Raw genomic sequence first — 25023 nt, forward strand, 5'->3', positions numbered from 1 at the left:
GCATTTGGATTTAATATTGAAATATCTAGAACTAATAATGCTCCTATTTTCTTTTATTTGTAACTGTAGTTTCATCATGGTGTCACCCTTAGCTCTTTTAGAGATTTTTTTTTCTCCTACTTTTATTCAATTGTAGATTAGATCCAGTTCTTTAAGCTGGCATTATATAAGTGCAAATATGAAAATGACTCATAGGAATTCCTGATCTGCTGTCTTGGACAAAGACTGTAATGTTTGGAATGATTAGAATACAGAAAGGATTGACATGTGACAGCTGAGACTCCTCCCTGTCGGTACCCTCTCTTCGACACTAGGGGGCGCATCTCTGGACAATACTAAAGGCTGACTCGTAGTGTAACCTCTCCGATTGTAGTTCACACGCCGATCTGACCCGAAGCGGACGCTATGGGGGAAAACTATCAGCACCCCGTTTTCTTCGGGTGTGACAGCCTTCTAGGGGGGCAGAGGATGAAAAAAATAGAGACATATTTCCGTGTTCGCAGAAGGTCCGGCGGAGGAGAATGCGGGCGGCTGGAAAAAGTGGCTGATCATGTCTACAGGATCGCGTTCAGAAATCAAAAAGGTACAAATAGATGCGAGAAAAAACATGATGTAAAGTTTAATTCTGCTGTTTTTGTTTGTGTTTTACTTAAAAGCGTTGATCGCAGCAGGCTGGAGGACACTTTTCAAAATGTCATTAAAAACATGCACCACTTTACAAATAAATATATTAGATTTTATTTTTAATGTTTTTATGCTGTTGTTTTATATTATTATTATTGATGTTGATGTCTGAGGTGCGCTTTGGAAACTTGGCGATTGAAGCAGGAAATTATCTGGAAAGTGAAACTTAACTCAAGCAGCCAGACGTCACCAAAAAACGAAACAAAAAAACAGCTGATGACTGTAAACAAAGGGAGACTCGCTACTAAAACAGCATAAAACACATATTTCAGTTCTGATTTTACTGTGGCAAAGCTCAGTAAAGTCTGTTTCAGGTCATTTATCTAAAGCTGAGGCAGTTTGCATGAGAGGAGCGGAAGCTGCGTGGATTTAGGTAAAGTTAGAAAGATAATCACTGATTTTTCTTTTCTGGATCATTAAATCACCAGCAGAAGGTTTCTTTTTCCAAACCGACTCCTGTCTGCAACCACAGCAAACAGACAGCGGAGCTACGATCTTATTTTAATCCAAACTACGATGGGAGACTGGCATCAGCTTCTATGCAGCAGGGACCGTCTGCAAATTAAAACATCACAAAAAAACAAACAAAAACAAAAAAAGCAGGAATTTCCTAAATCCTGGCTGCACTGAAAAAAATAATGCACCCTTTTTTGGAATTTGTTTTATTATATTCATTTACTTTGACACATTTTTTTTTTCATGTCAGCAGAGTAGGATATAAAATGATTTTCTTAAAGTAGGAAAATGTGATTAAGTAAATTACAAAAAGAAAAAAAATAGTTGCATTATTTTTTTCAGTGTATAACCTAAATAGCCAATTATCAGTAAAATATAGAATAGAACAAAAAGGTCCAAAACACAGATAACAGTTTCCTCTTTAAGTCAAATAGCTTTGATTAAAGGGTTTTTATACAGGCAGACATTTTATAATTGAAGTAAGCAGTGCTGTAACTATTAATATAAGTATACTTTCTAAAACAAGAAATAACTACACTCTGACATGTAGTAGTGCTCAGTTATATGATGCCACTTTTTTTCTAAAGTAAGAGTTTTAGTTAGATCAAGATGAGTTGCTTTATGTTTGCTTTGAGTTTGATGGCACTACAACATGTTAGTATAGCTATTACTCATTTATTACCTAATTTTATGATAAAGAATTCACAAAATAAATTGAAGCAGAGTTCCCTAAAGTCAGAGTTACAGTATTATCAGGTTGGGTTTTTCTATCTGTGCTGTAATTTTGATTGCATAACAACATGCATGAGTCTAGTTATTGCTTATTTTATACTTCCATTAAGAGTTAAAATGTGTTATAGAGTTGTTTATTTAAATTGTAAAGTTGTTTAAAAAAATGGAAAAACTTAATGCAAAGTATTGTATTGGACCTTTTTTTTTCTATCCCAGCAAAGGACACTGACTGCAAATATAGCTATTTAGACTACAGGCTTTGGGAAATTCCTCACTTTGTTTTTAAAAGTGTTATTTTCCAATCCAAGAAATATGTTATGAAAGGCATGAGACTAGACACACATAACATGATTTGATGACTATACAGGTCTGCTTTGTGACATGATTGAATATTTCTCTATCATATTTATGTGGTGCTGTAGTGTGCAGATGGTTACTGCACTGTTTGTATTGTCATATAAAGTAGGGTAAGAACATTTTAGAAACTGTTGGGTGCACTTTAACTGATTGCTGTAAATCTTTAAGATAGAAATGTATCCAGAGTCATCTAGGTTTAGTTTATAGAAGCGTGTCAATAAAACAGGCTTTTTATATACTGAAAATAAAGGTGCATTGCCCTGTTTTGAAAGACTATGCAGTTAAAATCACCACACAGCATGTTCAGGGTAATTCCTGTGCAAACTATGGAAATAGAAGTCAGATCATAAATGTTGTCAACGTGTTTTACTCTAGGTAATAAAGCTGCTGGGGAATCACTGTTGTAACTCAGGTTATCTTGGTTTCACTTTCCAGTCAGCCTCAGGGCAGGATTTGTTTTAGGAGGAGCTCAAGGGGGGAAAGATAATAAGCAGCAAGTTAGAGCTAATAACTGCTCCTATTTTCCATAAATAAAGATTAGTTGATCCTGGAGTCTGGTTACAGCAGCTTCTAAACTAAATCAGATAGCAAACTAGTCCTTCCTGATAGAAGACCGTAGGAAACTAAACACTGCGGGCATATTTGCATTGGTTGGCTGTCAACAGACACATCTGTGGTTATCTTCACAAAAGTTTCTGATATTCAACTGTCTGCATTTATGATCTTTAGCTCTTATAAAATGAGCATCGCTGTAGATTTGAAGTGTTGGAAACATTGTTTAGAGATTTTATTTTTTTTTACTTTGATATTCACATAGCAATCTATTTTTCAGCATTAGTTTAAGCTTTATTTCATTTTTATTTATTTATTTTTTGAGTTGATTACCAGCCTAAATCTTTTCCATTTCATCCCATCTACTGCTAATAATATTAATAAAATATTGGTTGTTTTTATATTAGAGATATATATATAGATTATTATTTTATTTGATCAATCAGGGTTACAAAAACATTTTTAAATCTCAAATATATGTTATTATATTTTATGGCGTTACACATTATTATTATTATTATTATCATAATTATTATTTAATATAATATTTTTTTTCGGTCACTGTTGGGCTCATTTTGCTATTGTGAAAAATTAGGAAAGAACCAAAACAGCTCTGATACCTTCTACTTGTAGATAATATAAACACGTGTTAAAGCTGTATTGCCTGAGAGCATAGACCATGAGCAGGGTGTAGAATATGATTTTAAATTGTTTATTTTAAAGATGTTATGGGTTCACCCTGATGGATATGAATATGAATAGATACCTGAATATTGTGTTATGGAATGATACTGAACAAGTATGAAAAAAAAGAAAATAAATTAAAAATAGTCTAAAATCAGGACATTAGTGGAAATCCTTCAGTAGTTTAAAAACAAACCTGTCATTCAGATTAAATTATAACCAGCTGGGTTAGTCCCAACAGGTTACCTTTAAAATGTCCTGTGACCAGGTATAATAAACAAGTTTCACTTTCCAACCCCTCCCATGATGACAAATGTTATCATCATGGAAAACAAGGAACCACTCTGCCGTGTGCAAATTAATGCAAGTTCTTGGATGTCTACCTGTGGCCTTGACACGTGTCTTAGTAGTTTTAAGCCTCAAATATGTATTTAAACAGCAGTAAGACATTAGTAACTACTGAAGAAGATCACTTAATGTTCATGACCTCTCAGCATAACTAAAAATATCATTAAAATAACATTAAAACCATCTCATTCATCTATGGCATTGGTATACTGTATCATCTATTCGTAGCTCCATAATGTCCAGAGGAATGGGCTGGTTATTGCAAGAGAACTGATATATAGTCTGATATCTCAGATTAAACTCTTTGACAAAGAAGACTGTAAAAAACAAATCTCTCACTGTGCAAACTTGGTAGAGACCCACTATAAAAGACATGCTGCTGTAATTACAATTTTTGAACATGAAAAGGAATAAATTGAAACACAAAAACACATTTTTCATGTTTTTATTTATAAAATGTGAAAGATATAATTTTCCTTTCACTAGTTTGTACATTCTAAATAAAAGGTTATTTCTTATTTTGTTTGTTAGAATGGAAAGTGTTGAACTTTATCTCGCAGAAATACTGCACTATTTTAATGAAGGATCATTGTTCTTAATGTCCAGAATAGTTAGCGAGATCTGTGCTGTTATTTCTATATTCAATATTCAAATTTTTCATACTAAAATCTTTTATCAGAAGAAAATTTCCTAAAACTCTGCTGAAGCATCAAAGCCCATCTACCTGTGATATTGATGTGAACTGTGTCTGTCAGCTTTGATGCTCTTATTAATCTCTGTGCTGCTTTCTTATGCAGATCAACAGGAAGTATTGAGGAGAGCTGAGCATACGATAGAGCTCCCTGATGGTTACCTGGTGCTCAGTGTCAGAGACTGTGAGCACATAGAGCCTCCCGCTTCTTCACAAGACACCATCCCTGCATCGCCAGCAGAGGTCAGCACATTTCCAAAACCCAACCCTCCAAAGTTTTCCAAATAAAAAAAAAAAAGCAGAGCAATCTATGAAATCATGTGAGCCATCACTCAAGGGTTTCTATATTCTCTATTTTTTACCCTTTTTTTAGTTTATAAACATGAAATAGCTAATATTTATTATTAGCTAAGTAATAACCATAGAGTTAAGGCCTACAAAAGATGGATAAACTAAAGGAAAGCTATTTCCTTCCTGTTGTACAATCAATACACAATTCTTTTACAGAAGAAAAGCAAAGTTTTGGGATAAAAAACAACAAAACAGTTATAATAGTTATTGTAAAATTACATATAACGGAATAGAAAGGATTAAATATTGATTTAAAGTAAACATCCTCCTAAGACCCGATGACAACTTCATAAAAACGACCGAAGAGCAGTTTTAGAGAAGCAGTAAAATGATAAATTTACCACCTGATTGGTGTAAAAGCCTGGGTGGAGGACTCCCAAGTGTGATGCTAAGATTTTACTGCCTGCTGCTGTGTGCTAGTAGGATAATAAAGTAGGGTGGAAACTGAACAAGAAAGAAGTCAATGATTAAAGAAAAGCATATAACCTGATAATCAGTCATCTTGAAGGCCCAATCTATAATAATCAGGGGCCAGCCATTATCCGGTGTATATGAATATTTGGTGAAGCCTTTTATTGTATTATTTTCAGCAGAGTCAACAGCCCATTCCTGACTCTACAAGTGGTACAGAGCTTGAAGAACAACCGGACGACTCTTCCATTGCGGAGGAATTGCTCTCCTCTAGTGATCTCCTGGCTGAGCATCACCAAGAGGAGGAGCAGACTGACGCTGAGGCTTTGGATGATGTTAGTGCCCAGAAAGGAGATGAGGACCAACAGTGTGCTGATGATGAAACACTACATAAGAGTGAAGCAGAGGTGTATAGAGACTATGACAGTGGGGTGGGACGTTCTCTGATAAACACAGAGTTGCTGGATGCAGCGGATGAGCCATATTTGAGGGAGAGTTTAGGAGCATTCAGCTTGGCTGATAAGAACACAGAAGTAGCCACCTACAGCCTTACTGATGATCTTCAGCTGGTACTGTATCAGGGGGACATCACCACGTTCCAGGCCGACGCCCTGGTGAACTCTGCCAATGAGGATCTAAGTCATTGTGAAGGTATCGCTGCTTCCCTGAGTGACGCTGGGGGTCCTGAAGTTCAGAGTGAGAGTGACGCTTACAAGGAACGTGAAGGAAAAGTCCCTACAGGCGACGTGGTAGTGACCTTAGGGGGAAAACTACGCTGCAAAAGACTGCTGCACGCTGTTGGTCCCGTGGCTGGAAAAGTCGATGGAAAGGAGAGGGTGTTACTGGAAAGAACTGTTCAGCGTGTTCTGGAAGTGGCAGAACTAAAAAAATACAGGTCCATGGCCATGCCCTGTATCAGCTCAGGAGTGTTTGGCGTTCCTGTCACAGTTTGCTCCGAGGCCATTGTCTCTGCTGTCAAGGAGTTTGCTAATCAGGGTGGGCAAAATCTTAAAACAATCGCTCTGATAGATGACAGAGAAGAGGTGGTGAGGGCCTTGCAGGAAGCATGTGACAGGCTTCTTTTGGGGGAAAATTCTGCATACCCTACAGAACACCCAGATCGACCTGAAGAGGAGGTTCCGTTTGGTTCTGCAGCCAAATATGTATCCAGAGGGGCCACCCCTGGAGCTCAGAAGGGCCGCGTGAATGTAGAGATTGTTCAAGGGACCATTGAAAGTCAGCAGGTGAGAAAACCCATCCTTTTTATGTCATTGTATTTTGATTACGTTTGACAGGAAATTCACAAGTTTACATATCAGTTGATAATCTTTGGCTTTAACTCATTGTAGACTGATGCTGTTGTATCTCCAATGGTCCTCCATGATCCACAATCGACCAGAGTTGGAAGCATTCTCTTTAAAGAAATTGGTAGTCAGCGGGCTAAAAAGCTTCAAAAGAAAATCGGAGAGGAAATGATGCCAGGCGACTTCGCACTAGAGGACCAATTGACTGGAGTTCCTTTTGGTGCCGTGTTCTTCCTCAGCCTCATTCACTGGGATGAAGAAGAAGAGGGAGTTGCAGTTCAGGTGAGATAAATGATCCTTATCTCGTATAGGTTCTCTGAATTGGTTTAAAATAACAATCTTTCTTCTGATGTGGATTTTTTAAGGTTCTCCGACTGGGTATCAACAGCATCCTGACTTGCTGCGAGAGCAGAGGGTTTGAATCTGTGGCCCTACCAGTTCTTGGGACTGGCATTGCGCTTCGTTTTCCAGCCACTCTGGTAGCTAGCGTTTTTCAGGAGGAGATCTGTAAATTTCAGCAAGAGAAAACCACCAGCACGCCACTCCAGATTCGCATTGTTGTACACCCCAAAGATGAAGAGGCCTGTGAGGTATTTCAATTTAATTCAATAAAAAAAAACAAAAAACTTTATTAACCTCAAAGGGAAATTAAATGCTATCTTCAGTAACTTATGGGAAGTTTTCTTATACTTGTTAAAAAAGTTCAAATGTTCAAATGTTAAATTAACATTCACTAAAGGCAGACTGATAAAAGATGAGATTTTTTTTTCTTTATTGGTAAGTTTAAAATGTTATTTTTAACTTATAACATTAAAATTATTAAGCTAATTTAGAGAAAGTGTAATATTTTAGCAATTTTTATCTTCTTATTAATCCCATTCCACTAGACCTGACTATTTAGTTAAATTCCACAATCTCTAATAAGCCCTAAGATAGCCATAAACTAATAACTCAGGTTTTTTTGGCATTTTGAAGGTACTTGCTTAAAGGGTTATATAAGCAGTTTTACTGCTAAGCATTAATGCTTTATTCTAATAATAATAATATAATCTATGAAGCTTTTTTTTAGAATTTCAGAGAATAATTTCAGAAAGAATTTTGATATTAAGCAAATGGAATTATGTACTGTAATCATAAGTATATCAACATCCAGCTAAGATTTTCATGTCCAGTTTTTCCCCCTATTGTATTACATGGAAGGAAAACTGAGAGATGATGTGTGGATATGTTTATATGAGTAATAATACATTAGGAAATAGATGCCATATGTAGTGAATGATTTATGTGTAACAAAATCTGTCGCATGAGAAAGCTCCAGTTAAGATTTATTAAAGCTACAGTGTGTAATAATTACAGGGATATACAGTCAGAAATGTAATATATTATACATAACTATGCTATTTATCATCATCTACGAGCTCAGCCTCTTAACCTTAATATTTGCGTTGCCTTAGAATTCGTNGTGGAAGACATTTTGTCCCGTAACGCTCGCCGTACTGTTGGGGGGGAGAAGCGGTGGGAGGGAGATGTTCATGTTGCTGCGGTCTGCAGTCTGGACGTTAGATGTCGCTGAAAATTACACACTGTAGCTTTAAAGCCAATAAACAGCAACTACATTTTTATTTACCATAATATTGAGCTGACTTTAGGAGAACACACAAATAGAAAAATAATAAACATCTGGAGTTTAGGGAATTCTAACCTGGTACATTGGTAGAATCCCACAATGAACTGGTTTTCAGAATTATTAGTTGGAGAATTGAGATAGAATGAAGCAGAATAATGAAAAAGGGACTCTATGTCCTCCAGTAGTATAAGTGTATAGCAGCATAGCTATAGCGATAGCTCAGGATAACCTGAACCACTCTAACTATAAGCTTTATCAAAAAGGAAAGTTTTAAGTCTAACCTTAAAAATAGACAGGGTGTCTGCCTCACAGACTAAAACTGGTAGGTGGTTCCACAGGAGAGGAGCCTGATAACTAAAAGATCTGCCTCCCATTCTATTTTTAGAAATTCTAGGAAACACCAGCAAACCTGCAGATAGAGATCAAAGTGCTCTGTTAGGAACATAAGGAACAATCAGATCTCTGATATCAGATGGAGCTTGGCCATTTAAGGCTTTATATGTGGGAAGGGGGATTTTAAATTCTAATCTTGATTTAACAGGAAGCCAATGAAGAGAAGCTAGGACACACCTCTAAACCTCAAAAACAGGCTTTGTGAAAGAGCTGAGGTTGTTTTAGCTGCAAAGGGCTGGTCAAAATATTTTCCGGCCTTTGAAATAAAACCAGAATTAATTAAACAAAAATAGATTTTTTTTTATATACAGGCATACAAAAAAACTGTTGTTATACGGGACGGTCCAAACTGATGGCTTGGAAGAGAGCTGATGCTTTTGGCAATATCATAAATCTGGACTTAACTGGTACATCTTAAACTCTGTATCAAGCATCTATTTATTGAATATCTCTGTGTTAACAGGCTTTCAAGTCTTTCCAAGAAAATATGAAGTACAACAATAACCAAGATCAAGGTGGGTGTCAACAAAATGAGATATTTCAGCCACAGTTATTGTATTGTTCTTCAATTATCATATTTGATATAAGCTCATGCTCATTGCTGTGGTTGTTGGGTTGGTGTAGTGAAATATATATCTGTGGCTTTTTAAACAGCAAATGAAACCAATGAAAGCTTGAATATCTTTGCCGTCTTCAGCAAGCAGCAAGTGCTGCTGTGTGTCCTTACGGCTTTGAAAGCACTAACTGGCTCCCCTTGGAGCAAACTCAGCCTCCTTTGTTTCTGCCCTAGCTTATAAAGTAAATATAATCTTTAAAAATTATTTTTTCTGGGAAGGTGTTATACTTAAATAGATCCCTCCGTCTAACTGATTTAGATTTAGCCTCTGCTATTTTTTCCCCTCCATCAACGCAGTAAGCTTCTGCTGTCTTTTTTGATAATATTCTTAAAATATAACACAGTTTTTATATAAAGATTGGGTTCAGGAAATATATTTACAAATACTTTAATTTATCTCATAATGTAATTTTTTTTGTTTTAAATATACTACGTCTTTTTAACCACTTTCTGTTTTGCCAAAAAGATTTTTTCCAAAATTGCACAACATAGTTTTTATGTAAGATGTCATGTTGCAGCCTTTTCTTCATGTCTTGAGCTGTTTATGTTGTGTTTTCAAAGTTTTGTTTATGTTAAAAAATATTACTTATTCTATGCTTTTAATCTTTTTTGTACATAATTTGAAAAAAGGTTAACCAGTTAATTCTTAATAGAGTATAGGTAAAACATCACATCTATAAAGAGTACCATTAAAAGTACAAAAGTACAGCCATCCCATCTACCAAACTGTATGGCAGTATCAAATTGAAACCTCTTTGCAGCACTTACATTTTTATTATACAGTCCTTTATTTATTTCTATATTTAATTTTTCACCAGATTCCGGTACAAAGAGGATTGTTCTGCTGGGGAAAACTGGATCTGGGAAAAGCAACCTAGCTACCACCATTCTGGGGGAGGAGGCTTTTACTTCCTACCATTCCCCCAACTCAGGTACAGCGTCATGTCAGTCGGAGACGAGAACAGTCAGCGGGAGGACCCTCACTCTGATTGACACACCTGGTTTCTTCGACACTGATAGGAGTGAGGAGGAGCTGAAGCCTGAGATAATGCGTTGCCTCACTGAGTGTGCGCCTGGACCACACATCTTTCTCATTGTGCTTAAAGTGGACAAATTCACAAAGCATGAGCAGCAGGTTATTAACCAAATAAGCAATTACTTCTCAGAGGATGCTTTTAATTACGCTGTTATCGTCTTCACTCACGGGGGCCAGCTAGCAGAGGGGATGACCATTGAAAGTTTTGTCAGTCAAAATGAAAATCTCAGTGATCTGGTGAAAAAGTGTGGAGGTCGCTGCCATGTCTTTGATAACAAACACTGGAACGAAGATGGCGAAGATGAATACAGGAACAACCAGTTCCAACTGGAGGCATTCCTTCAAACAGTAGACAGGATGATGGTGGAAAATAATGGATCCTACTACACCAACGACGTTCTGAGACGTGTAGAGGAAAAGATCCAGGAACAAGAAGAGAGGATAAGAGAGGAGTGTGTCCATTTACCCCCACAGGAGATCAGAAAAAAGGCCAAAACCTTTGTGTCCAACGAGTCTTTGATACAGCTAGCAGGTACTGCCACTGGTGCTCTGTTGGGGGCCTTTTTTGGAGTAGCAGCATTAGTAGAATCAGTTTTGAAGGTAATGAGTCCATCTGAAATAATTAGGCGTGCTAAAAACTTTAAGACAATGGTCCCCGCAGCGGTGGTAGAAAGTGAGGTCCTAGTTGTTGCTGCTGGTGTGACGGCAGGTGTTACAACAGTAGCTGCTGCTACATTAGGAGGAATCAAAGGTGGCATCATAGGAAAAGATGCATCTAAGGGAGCAAAGACTCCAATGGAGGCAATGGAGAAGTCTTATAAGGCCATGAAGGAAAAACAAAATGAGTTCAAGATTTTCCCACAACAGTAGTGTTGAGCATTGGCAAACCTTTAATCTGGGAGTTTCTCGAAGGTTCTACTTCTTTAAAAAATGTATCTTACATGTTGAGCACAAGCTTTCTATTGCCTTAAACATGAGATTTAGAGTTGAAAAGATTACCAGAAACTTTGTATTTACTGAAATACAGAAAGTTAAAGAAATGTTTTGTCTGTACTTTACAACAATATGTGGAATGAATGCCTCTAGGCAATGAAACTGTGTGTATCTCTAAAATCTCTAAGCAAAGACGAACACTACGCCAATGTCTGGTATTTTGCTGCTAATGATGTTTTTTAATGCTAGTTTGTATCTTTGCTTGAAGGGATTTTTATTCTCAAACTGCACTTAGAAACTAAGAACAATAGGGGGAGCCCTCCTGTTTTTTTTTGTTTGTTTGTTTTTTCCATTTATTTACCTTTTTCTATAAAATGCACTTTATGTAATTTTCACAAAGGGTCATTGCTCCAAAAATATACAGCAATGATTATGAAAATCATGAGTAGGACTTGTCTGCATTTGTGATAAACACATTCTGAAAAAAATGTGCATTTTTTTGAAAAACATTTTCTACTTCAGCTATTTCAGCTGCTTACCTTTTGGATCAAATAGCTTTCACCAGCACGCCTGTGTAAATTCTCAGTCATCCGGGACATGGCAACCACAGAACAGGCTTAAACTGGAAGGCAATCAGACTTTTACTCTTTTTTTTCACCAGGTTTAACTTTGTGTACGGCAGCAAACTGCCCCTGACCCTGTGCCTTACTCTTATTTCCTTGGACCAGGTGTCATAGATACTGACCACTGCTGGCATGAAGATAAGTTAGTTTACATACTCTAAGAATATTACCATGTTTTAAGACTTAAGAGTTTTTTTACTTATCTCTAAACCTTTGATTTATATGAAAAGTTGCACTATGTTTTAATCTTCTTATCTGTTTTCTCAGGGTGTGCTCTAAGCTGTCTAATGTATATTTAATTGTAAAAAAAAGTTTTTCGTCTCAATAAATGTTTTGTGCTAATAATTTACTGACAAAAAAAATAATAAACTGTTGGGCAAAGGACTGTCTGTGTTTGGAGGAATTTTTTTTTTTTATTCTACACTAATGTCCTCGTTTAATAACAGGAGTCGATGAGAACATCTTGTGAGAAAAAGTGTTAGAATCATGGTGATGTGCTTTAAATATAATCAAAGTATTTTTTTTCTAAAATGGTTTTTCACTATTTCACATAAAATCTAAGCCTTTTTAAATTGTGTTTTTATGTTTATTAAATGTTTTTGCACATTCGGTTAAAATTATAGATTTTGTTTATTGTATCTGGTTTCATAGCAAACTTATAAAGCACCTTAATAATATCCTAGTTTATCCGAAATCTGGTTTTAATGAAAGATATTTTCTTTGATCAAATTTGCCAAGGTGAACGAGTTAAAATCCCAAGTCTTTATCTTAAAATACATTGCTCTCTGTACACTTTAAGGTTTCTAATCTCCATTCACAGTTTTATAGGAACAAATTTATAGGAACCAAATTTAGATTTCCAATTATTTTGGTCTAATCAAGAGGTTAGTTTCAAAAATCCTCAACCACCAAATGGAAATTGTATTTTAAAAAGCTGTTATTTTTCAATCCAATAATTTTCTCTTAAATATCATAAACAATTGTTGTGAAACAACAGAGCAAATTAGCTTTTTTTAAATGAGGCAAAACTTATATTGTCCAGATGACATAATTAACATTGCGGCTGCAAAGCAAAAATCCAAATGTTTCCTCATCAAAACATATTCCCTTTGGTAAAGCATGGTAGTATCATGCTTTGGATTTATTTATTGCTCATATTAAACAAATGGGTTGATCAATGGAGCTAAATACAGAAATGTTTCTTACAGCTGAGAGTTTGTCAGAAACAACTATTCTATAGAATCCAGTCTACTTTATTTATACACAATATTTGTAATCTTCGGAAACAGAAGTGTTTCCAAAGTTTCCAAAGTAAAACAAACATATAATGAATCAATGCCGATCAATGGTTGTGTAATTAGTCTAGCTGTATAAGGTATATTTCAAAAAGAGGGTCATCTAATTGTATCTCAGAGTCCATGGTGACTGAATATAAAATCCTCTCTATAGGCTATAATCTTGGAATACTGTAGAAAATTTTCTCTGACCACCTCTTGGACATGTTTTTTTTTTCTACTTCAACTTAAGAGGCAAGTTTTCCCTGATCATTGCTGGAAGAACTAAGAAAACTGGAGATCAGAGAACAAGTTAGAAAAAACCCTAGGCAGAAGAAAAACTAATTTTAAGCATCTAAGCATTTTGTCAGCACATCACATTTAGAATTATGCATCTTGGTGCTACTAAAAGTATAAAAATGCATTGCAGGGTCTGTTTAGGCATGCAGAACCAGGAAATAACACGCACACCTTATCAGAATAGGTTTTACTGCCTTGACTTGACATGAAAGCAGTGTTCTCGGTTTTCCCCACTTTGAGATCTCATCAGATGTCTTTTACAACCACCTTTTTATAAACAAATACAGCTGTTGCAGAGGGTGGACATTGAAGCTGCTGTACTGAGCACCATGTGGTTCTTTTATTCCTTCTGCAATTTTGCACATCACATATCTTAGCTTCCCGTCTTGTGTGGCTGGCTTCTTCCTGAACGGCCAGTAAAAAGCAACAGCAGCTGGAGAATAATTATGAAGTCAATCTGGAAAAGTCAATATAGAAAAGGCTGTTTTGGAGTGGGGACCCCCTAGTTATATATATTGTATGACATTGTGTTATATCAAACTGGTCCTATAGTCACTCTATTACAGATGGAGTAATGTAACGAAAGTGATTTTGCCCCTTGATTATTAAAGTATTTCTGATTCTGTTTCCTGGTTGACGGGGCAGGTGTTGTGAATGAAATGGTTCCCAGCTTGAAAGAGCTCCTGTGTGTTGCTGAATGTGTGCATTGATGACTGAAAGACAACTTCTGCCTCCATTTATCAGTTTACTACAGTGTGTTGAATTCATGATAATGTGTAATTAAAGACATTTCAATTAGTGGAAAAAATTGCATGGGGGAATATAAAAAAACTTTTACGACGCCCATGCCATACCTCCGTGGACTCCCTAGGGGTCGCGGACCCCCTGTTGAAGACCTTCGCTTTAAGGATTTCATAAGCATCAGATTTACAGTTAACATTAACAAATTAACATTGATTTTATCAGGTGTTCAAATACATATTTGCAGCTATATCAAAGAAAGAAATAGTTAAAAAAATCATACATTGTGATTTCTGTATTTTTTTTATGCTGTCTCTAGCAGTGGATATATGCACCAATTTCTGACCCCTCTATGATTTCTAAGTGGGAGACCCTCTAAAATAGCAGGGTGTTCAAATACTTATTTTCTTCACTGTACTTCCTGGTCCTAACCAACTTCTCCTTCTTCAGGTTGTAAAAAAGCTGAACATGAGATATCCCAAACCACTACCTCCTTCTCTGACCCTCGTCACCCAACCTGACGCCACCTGTGACTTTTACGATCCTGGACAAAAGAAAGCCGCCAAATCCTGCTTGACATGGCTAGCATCTTACTGTGATGAACATGCTAAGCCTCACTACAATATCCCTGTATTACAGAAACATGAACTAGTCTCAGCAACTTTTTCAATAAAGGAAAAGATGTGTATCTGATGTGCAGCTGATGAATCTCTACTGTCAGAAGGATAAGGAGTTAATTTGCACAGAGTGTACAAAGGCCATGGGTTCATGTCTATTCTGGAGCTAGAGGAGAAAACAAAGGTAAAAACAAATTATGTGACTAAAATAAATTTTAAAGCAACATTCTAATATGAAATTCAATCTATTGGAAACTAATTTACTTCTAGAAACGCCTGGAAGAGGTACGAAGGCAAGTACAAAAGAAAGTCCAGCAAAGAGAAGAGTTGGTGACTCTCATACAAGCTGAGAAGAATGTTACAGTGTGGGAATATACAATTCAAAACAATGCTTAAATAAGGGGGTAAGCTGTGAAAGAACTGTCAAAACTAATAGATCTTGAATATAAGAATTAGAAGAATAGAATTAGAATTTACCTTTATTGTCATTACACTGTCACAAGTACAGAGCAACAAAATGAACTCTCTGCACTTGGGGAGCAGTGGGCTGCCATTGTGCAGCAGCTGGGGAACAGTGTGGGGGTTAAGGGTCTTGCTCAGGGACCCAGAGTGGCAGTCCTTGGGAGTGGGGCTTAAACTCAGAAACTTTCTCACTCCCAACAAAATGTAACCATCAAAGATGTACAGATTGGGATTAATTGCTAGAACCTTTCAGCAGCTAGCAGATAATTTAGTGCTTGTGGGTTTGAAATGCTGCCAAATCTTTCATCTGAGCGTTACTGGTAATAACTTCTCCTTACCACCACTTGATGGCAGCCAACAAGTCATTCAGGCTTGTGAACTTGAGAAATTGCATCATTTTTCAAACAAACGTTAAACATAATGTCAGCCCCATGAAAAAAATAAAAGCTTAGAAAATGAGAACAGCCATAATATTTACCAAAAAAGGAAAGGAACCCTAAAAAAAAACAAAAAAAAAACAAAAAAACTTTTATCTTGTTAATAACAGATGTCGTTTAACCTTAGAGAAAAAATCAGCATAACAAACAAAGCACCAGGGTTCTGTTTGAATCTCTGAAGAGGATTTAAAACTGGTGTGCATCTACTCTGCAAGGCGGCTCATATTTTAAAAACATTTGTCTTGGTTCCAACAGGGTAGTGCTCAGACCGCAAAGGCAGGTTGTGCCAAGATCTTCTCGAAGCTGATCTCCTCCATGCAGGACAGATGCAGTAAAGTTGAGCAAATGATGGACACCCAGGAGAAACGGGCCAAGGAGCTGAAACAGCCGAGCTGAAGACAGGGACATTAAAATTGAGCAGTTTTCCACTGCTGATGACATTGTTTACTTAATGCAGGTACCGCGTTCAGACTTGTGGGAGCTTGTTGAGCTAATTTTTTCCTTTTAACTTGATAAAAACAGGTTTACAACACCCTCCTACACTGTTCAGTTGACTTGACTGCATGTCAAAACATTTGGAAGAATGTACACCTTCTAAAGAGATATTTTTTCCCCTGCTTCGAGAGGCATTTTAATATTACATAATCTCTTTTTTTTTTGCTTGTATTCAGAGGAAATACAAACAAGAGTTATTTTTGTTTTAAAAAGGCACTTGAAAGACAAGCAATTATTTTTTAAAAATTAACTATTTTCTCTGTATTTATTTTAATCACACTCAATTTCTGATGCATTTCAAGTCTTCGAACCTTGTGCTGGTCCTCACGGTCTTTCACTGAAGTGATTGGCTGTTTGCCTACGTTGATTTCACCTTACCGCCATTACCAAAGAGTAGAGAAGAGCTTTTACGATGTAAGAAATCAAAAAATATTCTGTTCTAATTATTCATTTGTGTCAAAGAGCAGGCTTGTGATTATTTTTCTGTTTTTCCTGGTAGATTGCCGTCATCTTACTTTGGATGAAACTTCAAACTACCCTAACCTGAACCTGGACAACAACCGTAAGACGAAGTCTTCACCCGTTCCCTGTTCTCCACATCTAAACAGATTTACGAGGTTCCCACAGGTGCACTGCAAAGAGGCTTTCACAGAGCTATGTTACTGGGAGATGAAGTGGCATGCTCGAACTCTGTTTGCGGCGGTAGCCTACAAAGACGCTGACCGAACATTGGAAAAGTCGAAGTTTGGGACAAATGAGAAGTCTTGGACTTTAGAATGTTCAGAAAACACTTTGAAGGTTTGTCATATTAATGTTGAGATAAAAATACCAGGTTTTTGCTTTAAGATGATTGAAGCTTTCCTGGATTACAAAGCAGTGATGTTGAGATTTTATCAAGTTTCTGACTTGATAAAATCAAGTCTGATGCTTTTAATCTTTGAATTTCGGACCACGTTTTTTCAGCCTCTTTTTCCTTGTATTGGTCTGAACTATGAGTGGTATGATAATGGAGTGTTTGCAAAGCTAGCCAAATTGGAATAGCATAGGGAAGAGGGTGTGTGTATAAAAAATTATCTTTTTTTAGAGAAAACTAATTACCTCAAGATCTTACCACCTTAATTTTTTTCTTTTTTTTTTTTTTAATCCTTCATCGTAAAAGAAATGGCTAACTTTTTCTGATTCAAAAGGAAATCATAAGCAGCTCTGCGTAATTTCAATGAATGGAAATTATTAGTAAAATCTGTTGCATTTCGTACGTGGAAATTTTACTTGGTCCATATTATATATGTAACCAATCCAGTCACTGTCATTTATGGACTGAATTTTTTTGCTGTCTTTTTTTTTTTTACTTTTATGGGTTTGATCTTTAATTGACAGAAGCCAAGTTTCTCTTCCCAGTTGATAAGTAAAATTAGATTTTGGGAAGTAAACTTCTTTTTAACAATTTACAAATTATCTCGCAACCGTTAAAATGTACAAAACTTTATCTCGGCACTAGAGACTGACATTTTTTCGGGAATCCCACAGGTCACGGGATTCCCGTGGGATTGCCGTGAGATGGGAGTCAGCATTAGTAACGATCACGTGATTGGGACGGTACAGGATTAAACATTAACGGGAGTAAATGGGAGCGGGAGCAAACCAATAGTAACAAAAAAAAAAACTAGGAACGATGCCAAAGTACTGGCACCGCCATTTTGTAGTTTTTTTCCTTGAAGCCTACACTATAATGCGAGTCAAAAAAACTACACGACCCAAAAACCAACAGTGCTTCTGCTCTGAGTTTTTCACGAAAAAACAAGAATGGGAGTGGTGCAGGAGTGGGGAGTCATTCTGAATGGGAGCGGGATGGGAGTAATTTCACCAGGAGTGGGATGGAACAGGATTTAGATTTCTAGTCTGGACCGGGATTGGGACCGGACACAATTTTTTTCTGTGGGAGTGGGACGGGACAGGAGTGAAAATCCACTCCCGTGTTAGTCTCTACTCTGCACGCATTACTTGTTAAGAAAACATTATTGCTCTCTCTCTCTCTAATGGTATTGAATAGAATAGAATACAAAAAAAATTCATTGTCACTACACTGTCACAAGTACAAAGCAACAACATTCACTTTCTGCATTTAACCCATCCCTTTGGGAAACCGTGGGCTTCCATTGTGCAATGCCTGGGAAGCAGTGTAATGGTATTGCAATGAGCCCAAATTCTTTTTGCATGACAGCTAGATGAACAATCCAAATTATCAAAAAACACATTGGCATACAGTCAAACACCATTATTGACCTAAATACTCTATAAAGATGGTTCTAAAATCTATACTTTCTCAGGATCCCTTGACAATTCATAAATAATAATAATAATTTTGAACACCTGCACTAAAGTACAAAAAGCAAAATAAATAAATGAAATAAAACTTTCAGTGTGTCAAGAATCTCTTCGCTTTATAGCAGTAAGTTATGTTTATATCTGACAGGATTGAACCTGGAAAGTATGACTGTAATTCCATTTGCTTATTCCATTTGCAAGATTCAGCTTGTAACTAGAAAGACAAGAGAGGGAGGAACCCAATTAATTTATTTTCTCATATCCAAGATGTGAGAAAATTAATTAGGGCCTTTAAGGCAAATAATATATTGTTAACCAAAAAATGATAATTTTGGTATCCCAGGTTAGAAAATTGAAAGAGAAACCTTACATTAAAGGAGAATTGTTATTTGGAAAGTCAGCCTTATCGGCCAGACCTATAGTTAGGATTCAACATGGCTGTGTCACATGAAAAACATATTGAAAGCCAATGGATTAGAGGGTCTTTTTAAACTACATATAGACCAGAGCTTCACCTTACATTTGCTGCAGAATAATGAATGTGGTGGCACTGTTACCCCACAACAAGAAGGTCTTAACTAGCCTTTGTAATGAGTGTGTTTTGTATTAACCTGGCTTGTACTGAGACATGTAAAGAAATGGGTAGAAAAAATGATGGATGACAGTCAACCGCAACTTGAATTATTCTGTTAGTCAAATCTGCTTGCTTACAGACTAAGACCGAAAGTGAAGAAAAAAGTACAAAGAGATCTGAAGGGATCTTTCCAGTACAAAAGCTGCTAAACCTGTAAGACAAAACTTTCCCTTGATTTGGATGTGTGCGCTAAAATAACAAAGTACTGCATGAAGCTCTATCTTAAGAAACATGGCAGAACTTGGGAAAGAGTATGCTTATGCTCCTGTTCATCAGCTCCACTCAGCCAGGCTCTACTCCGGTTCACAAGCATTTCCAATACCGTTTAATGGTACCAGTACTGGCTTTTTTCAACCCTACTAAGATCTGATGGTATGTGCACATGAGCAAGGCCTAAAAAAAGCCAGTAATGTAATTGCTATAAAAACGTAACGGAAATGCTGGCAAAGTGGTTGGGGTGAAGTTAAGCTAAACCACAAGGAACTGGTGGACAAAATAAATGTTTGCAGCTATTTTTGATGCCACAGATATTTAAAATCCTTATGTAACATATGCTCCAGATGCCTTTAGTGTGTAGTGATGAATGGTAAAGACTAGCGTTAGAAGATCTCTGCTCAAAGAGTAGTGATAGCACAGTATGTTAAAACACCCAACCATTTGATGAAGACTGTGAGTTAAATTCAATACCCACACTATTTGATAATATTATCAGAGTTGAATTAAAGCCTTTTTTTTTAAACACCCAGAAGAAGCTCTTTCGCCGATACAGCAGTTGAGACTTTATCTTTTACTCCAGTTAGTACAGTAATTAAAGTGAGTGGTCTTTAAAGAGTATCACCATACTGTTTAGAGGGAGTGTAGGAGGAAAACAGTTTTCTAAAGCCCCTCCTCCACTGGAAGCGATGTGGGGATTAAAGAGATGTCAGGTTTCAAACACCGGTCAGCTCGCCATTCAGTTAAGTCACAACAGCAACAAGAAGGGAACTTTCACTTTCTTTATACTCAGTCATCCAAGGGTTTGTATATCATTGTAGAGGCATCTGCAGCAGCTCCAAATAATTGGCTCCCTCACACTCAATGTTGTTATGTAATGTGGTTGAGATCTAAAGTTGAATCATATAGAAAAATGTTAAATGCAGTGATAGTCTCCACTAAGCCTTTTTCATTATTTAGAATAATCCTAGGCTGTAGCAAAGGGCAGGACGGGACAAGAATAGGGCAGGTGGGGAGCTTTTCTGAGCAGCGTCTTTCTGCCCATTGTTCTTATTAGATGCTGGGGATTATGGGCATTCTACTGTCTTCAGAACATTTACAAATGTACACCACAAAGTGACACTGTGGCACTCACATACGCTCATTCATGATAAACACACTTATTTTCACACATATCTTCAGGCCCTGATGGACCTAGACATGCCACTCCACACAAGATTAACTGAAGCACTCAACTATGCTTATCCTTAAAATAACTACATTTAATGCAACATTTAGACCTTCCTACTCTAAAATTGGATAATCTTAATGCCCTTAGCTGTTATACTTTATTATTAAATCACAACTCAATTGGACACAGGGCTAAATACACCAGGGCCCCACTGCTGGCAAGAGCATCTGGTGATAAACGGCCAAATGCTTGTCGACGCAGCACACAAAACAGACAAATAGTCCATGAATTTTGTCTTGGGCTTGGCTACAAGTAGAACTGTGCGAGTGACTCAGGGACCAAAGCAGGACCTAGATCATAAACTACATCTATAAAAATGACACTCAGACAGAGCAGTTTTAGCCAGCCACTTCCACCATTTACCTTCATTTACTTTTAAAAGAAAATAGTTTAATTTAATCTTTCTAGACTAGTCTCAGTTTGATATTTAGACTTAGACAGATTTATTTGTCTAAGTCTAAATACACAACTGTAAAACAAAAAGAAATTTCTTTTGGAATAGCTCTCTGGATAATTTAATCTTTTTAAAAGTGAAGCCTTGAAAAATAGTAAAAAAAAACACATATAAAAACAGTAAAATAAACATATGACTTTAAATTTACAGTTCTAAATTTTTTTTGAATATAACGATAAAATATAATACATAGCTATAATAAAATACAGTACAATAACTCTTTTTACAAAACATTCAGCAGTCTAATGGCAGTGAGGAAGAAACTGTTGGGGAATCTGCTTGACGTGCATCGGATGCTTCGAAGTCTCTTCCCAGAGGGCAGCAGGGAGAACAGTCCATGGTGGGGGTGTGAGGGGTCATTGATGATGTTACAGGCTCAGGACACACAGCGCTGGGATGAAATGTCTTTTATGGAGGGAAAAGGAGTCCCGATAATCTTCTTTGCTGTTTTCACCACTCTCTTCACTTTCTTCCAGTCTGAGGCACTGCAGCCTCCACAGCACAAAGTGAGACAGCTGGTCAGAACGCTCTCTATGATGCTCTGTGGAAGGTGGTGAGGATGGGTAGGGGTAGGGGGGCTCTCCTCATCCTCGGCAAGAAGTACATGCGCTTCTGTGTCCTTTTGACCAGTGAGGTGGTGTTTACATTCCAGGTGAGGGTGTCTGTGATTTGCACCCCCAGAAATTTGGTGCTGTTGACCACCTCTACAGCTGAGCTGTTGATGATCAGTGGAGCGTGGTTAGGCTGGATCTTCCTGAAGTCCAAGATGATCTCCTTCGTCTTCTCCGCGTTCAGGATCAGGCTGTTATCTTTGCACCATTCCACCAGATGCTCCACGTCCTCTCTGTAGTCCAGGTCATTGTCGTCTTCTTGACCGCTGCTTTGGAGCGCCGCCATGGCAACAATTATCCCGTTTACCTTCTAGGAACGCTAATCAGTCATTTCAAAATGTTATGCGTCACAACCATTAGCCTTTGATTGGAAAAACAAACCTGGTAAGATGTCTGTAACCAGACTCTAGATCTCCAGATGTAGTCCCTCTTTCATAACTACACCAGGGTGATCTGTACAAAGACACAATATTTATTGCACAAACTATATTAATTTACAATTTAGGGTCCTGTTTTATATTACATTCAAGGGGAAAAAATAACTAACCACCAAATAAAAAAAAGACAGAATAAATGAAAAAAAAAAAAATGCACATGCACAAAAACTTCAAGGCACAAACATAAGATGAATGCAATTTACCCTAATGCTGGAATCTGGATTGACTCATGACAGTAAAATTATTTCAACATTAGGTTACTGTATTAAGAAATCCTTTGTGTAAAGCAAAACAACAGCATGTAGACAGCATCCTGCTCTATATGGTGAAAAGGAAACACAGGAAATATTAAAAGTAAGTTTTTAACCCAATTTATTTTCACTCCTCACGTGTTTTGATTTTTATCTAGTTAACATTGGAATGTAAAAAAGATTTCAAATCACATGAATGAATTGTTAACACAAATTAAAGCAAGGAAACTAAAAAGCCTGGGTTATTGGAAGAGCAAAGAAGTAACTTCTTAGAATTGCTTGATTAACGTTTTAAAAAAAAAACCTTCAGTACTAGTTTTAATTTACCTTTCTTTTACTTTTACTACAGTAATAAACTTGGAAGAGTACCGGTACTCTTACTAGAGTAAAATGTCTTGTTACTTTACTTACAACATGAGCTACTTGGTAATCAGGTAAAAAGAAAGCAGATTTTAATTATTGACGCTGAAAGTTGCTTTTTTCATTCATTACCTCATGTAAAGATTAGTTTTATAAATTGAAATAGATATATGATTTTAAAAAGTGATTTTCTTACTGCCTAAACTGATTTTTTTAATCATGATTTGTATTTTTGCTAGTATTTTGGTTTTATTTAATACCTTAAAATACCAAAATTTGTGCTTACTGTAAGCATCTGTCTGATTACATCATTTTAAACAATAACTTGAATTTTATGAGCCAAAAATTACTCAGAGCTAGATTAGCCTTATTATCAAGTATTTTTGTTTTACTTTTACTGTAATGATGTCTTCACTGACTTGCTTGAGAAAACAAATATTAAACTGGTCAAATCTTGTGTGAGTAGAGTTTTTGGTACTCTAACCACCTCAGGTCATTGAAATTTCACCCAATTAATTTATCAAGGTGTTTTTACATTTTCTGTAGCGTCTTTATGGTTTTTATTATATTTGTATGTCTGGTGCTGATTGATGAGTATATCTGTTCAGCACTTTCATCGACTTTGCAGTTTTAAAGTGCTTATATATAAAGTTGTGTGACCTTCATAGAGGAAAAGCTTTAGGAATCCTTTTCTGAATGAAGCCTTTTGTTATATTGTTGGGTATAATTCTCTGCTGAAGCACAAACATGTTGTGAAGATATGCATAATTTAAGTGGTAAAACTGTGATTGATGCCTTATCTTCATCGTGTGTGTGGGGATTTTATGTTTGTTTTTATATAATGCACATTGGAAAAAAGTTTTATTGTTAAATGTGCTTTAAAAATAAAGTGGATTGATTGCATCCAGTGCAAAGTCAATTATATTAACTGTATAATTTATTTCCCATATACACTAATCCTTCATGCTTGCTTGACATTTTCAGATGTCAAAGTCTTGGCAGCTAAAATCAAAGGAAACAAGTTTAAGTAACTTTAAGCAATCAAAGTCAACATTTAACAGGAGAAATTCCAGTGAATTTTTCAAGCCCTACTTTGAAAAGTTAACTGGAGAAACACTCACATGTATGAACATTATTAGGCTGTCAGGGCTGACAGAGGAAGGCCAGGTTATTGGAGCCCCACCCACCTTCGGTTAAAACGTGTTGCAGCAAGCAGTAGAAACCAATGGCGTGAGACAGAGATATACTGTAGGGAGGGAAAGCGTGGGCAAAGGCAAAGGTAAAAAAGAAGAAGGGAGAGATATACGCTGGCATCTGGGACAACATCAGTTCTACTTTCTTTTCACTGAAAAAGTTTTACTTCTTGGTGAGTTTAAATTTATATTTATAAAAATATATCTTTTATCTAATGAAAATGAAAAGTTTACTTTTTTCCAGCAACTTTCTTAGTGATGGATTTTATTGGAAGTTTTTAAAAGCTGATATATATCCAAAACAGCCCCTTTCTTGGTATTTACGTATTGCACATGTAGTGTAGTTTCTGTGGAGTTTTTCTTTATAGGTGCAGCAGGTGGAATTCTTAAAGGCATGCTTTTGTCTCACACTGTACACAGACACACCTTCTGAGTCATTCAGGTCACAGTGCTTGGTGGGATTTGTTTGTACAGATAAAAATGGGAAAATTAAAAGCAAAATGTGTCTTTAAAGAGAGGAACAGATAATAATATGGTAGATGCTGAACGAAGCTGAGGGTCTTTGAACTCCTTGTCTGTGAAATTTGAGAGATCTTTGAGTATCATACCCCATGCGGTTACTAATCATGCAGTTGAATATCTCAGCTCAGCTGAAACATTCTTTTGAGTGTTTAAGGTGATTCCTCTCAAATACTTCCTGTTTGCATTTTCATATGCTGCAGCAAGAGTTTTAAGTCTTACATTTCTTCTCACTCTTATGTGTTAACTTGTCTATTTACAGCTGTCTACAATTAAATGGATCAGTTTGATATCAAATAAGATGGAAGAGGGTGATCGTGATCATAGGAAAGTTGATGATAACAATCTTAAATGTTGAAGGAGTTTAGAAAAAGTACAAAATTCTGTTCTATTTTACCTCAAAATTTTATGGGGAGCTTTGGAGAAAATGTTGATTTATTAGATGGCATTAATTTAAGATGCCTCTAGACAAAAGATCTAACAGATCAGGAGAGCTTTCGAGCAAATGTCAAGTTAAAGAATTGGATGTTAACAGGCAAAGTAAACTTAATGAAGTACTGTAAATCAGAAAAAGTGTATTATATTTTCTCTAATCACAAATATGCTTCATTTACTGTTAAATAAAAAAATAAAAATAAAACATCCGTATAAAAAGAAGACATTTTAAAGAG

General features: G+C 36.5%; 2 protein-coding genes and 1 pseudogene across 3 annotated transcripts in view; all 3 read left to right on the plus strand.

The window, feature by feature from the left end:
• Window positions 1-373: 373 nt before the first annotated feature.
• On the plus strand, window positions 374-12152 carry LOC107102092. 2 transcript variants are annotated; one of them, XM_015401264.1, is made up of 7 exons: window positions 374-583; window positions 4611-4747; window positions 5446-6510; window positions 6616-6852; window positions 6936-7160; window positions 9054-9105; window positions 10025-12152. In XM_015401264.1, the coding sequence occupies exons 1-7, from the start codon at window positions 406-408 to the stop codon at window positions 11110-11112; spliced, it is 2982 nt and encodes a 993-aa protein (XP_015256750.1). In that variant the 5' UTR covers window positions 374-405; the 3' UTR covers window positions 11113-12152. The 2 variants fall into 2 exon arrangements, with proteins under 2 accessions (XP_015256750.1, XP_015256751.1); XM_015401265.1 differs by having other exon boundaries at window positions 5449-6510.
• A 1339-nt stretch (window positions 12153-13491) lies between these two features.
• On the plus strand, window positions 13492-16723 carry LOC107102095 (annotated as a pseudogene).
• A 7144-nt stretch (window positions 16724-23867) lies between these two features.
• LOC107102093 (leukotriene B4 receptor 1-like) overlaps window positions 23868-25023 on the plus strand; it is a 9576-nt gene continuing 8420 nt past the window's right edge. The window contains exon 1 of the mRNA XM_015401266.1: window positions 23868-24006. The gene's annotated coding sequence lies outside the window, so the exon portion shown is untranslated. The remainder of the gene's footprint in view (window positions 24007-25023) is intronic.

The sequence above is a fragment of the Cyprinodon variegatus genome, unplaced genomic scaffold (genome assembly GCF_000732505.1).
Source record: "Cyprinodon variegatus isolate N-32 unplaced genomic scaffold, C_variegatus-1.0 Scaffold1201, whole genome shotgun sequence".
In the NCBI taxonomy this organism is placed as follows: Eukaryota; Metazoa; Chordata; class Actinopteri; order Cyprinodontiformes; family Cyprinodontidae; genus Cyprinodon; species Cyprinodon variegatus.

Bases quoted from the DNA above. Each gene is read 5' to 3' on its own strand.
- LOC107102092 (XM_015401264.1), top strand. From the start codon at position 406: ATGGGGGAAAACTATCAGCACCCCGTTTTCTTCGGGTGTGACAGCCTT. The intron at 584-4,610 runs GTACAAATAGAT...TTTCTTATGCAG, and splicing joins CGCGTTCAGAAATCAAAAAG to ATCAACAGGAAGTATTGAGG. The intron at 6,511-6,615 runs GTGAGAAAACCC...AACTCATTGTAG, and splicing joins GGACCATTGAAAGTCAGCAG to ACTGATGCTGTTGTATCTCC.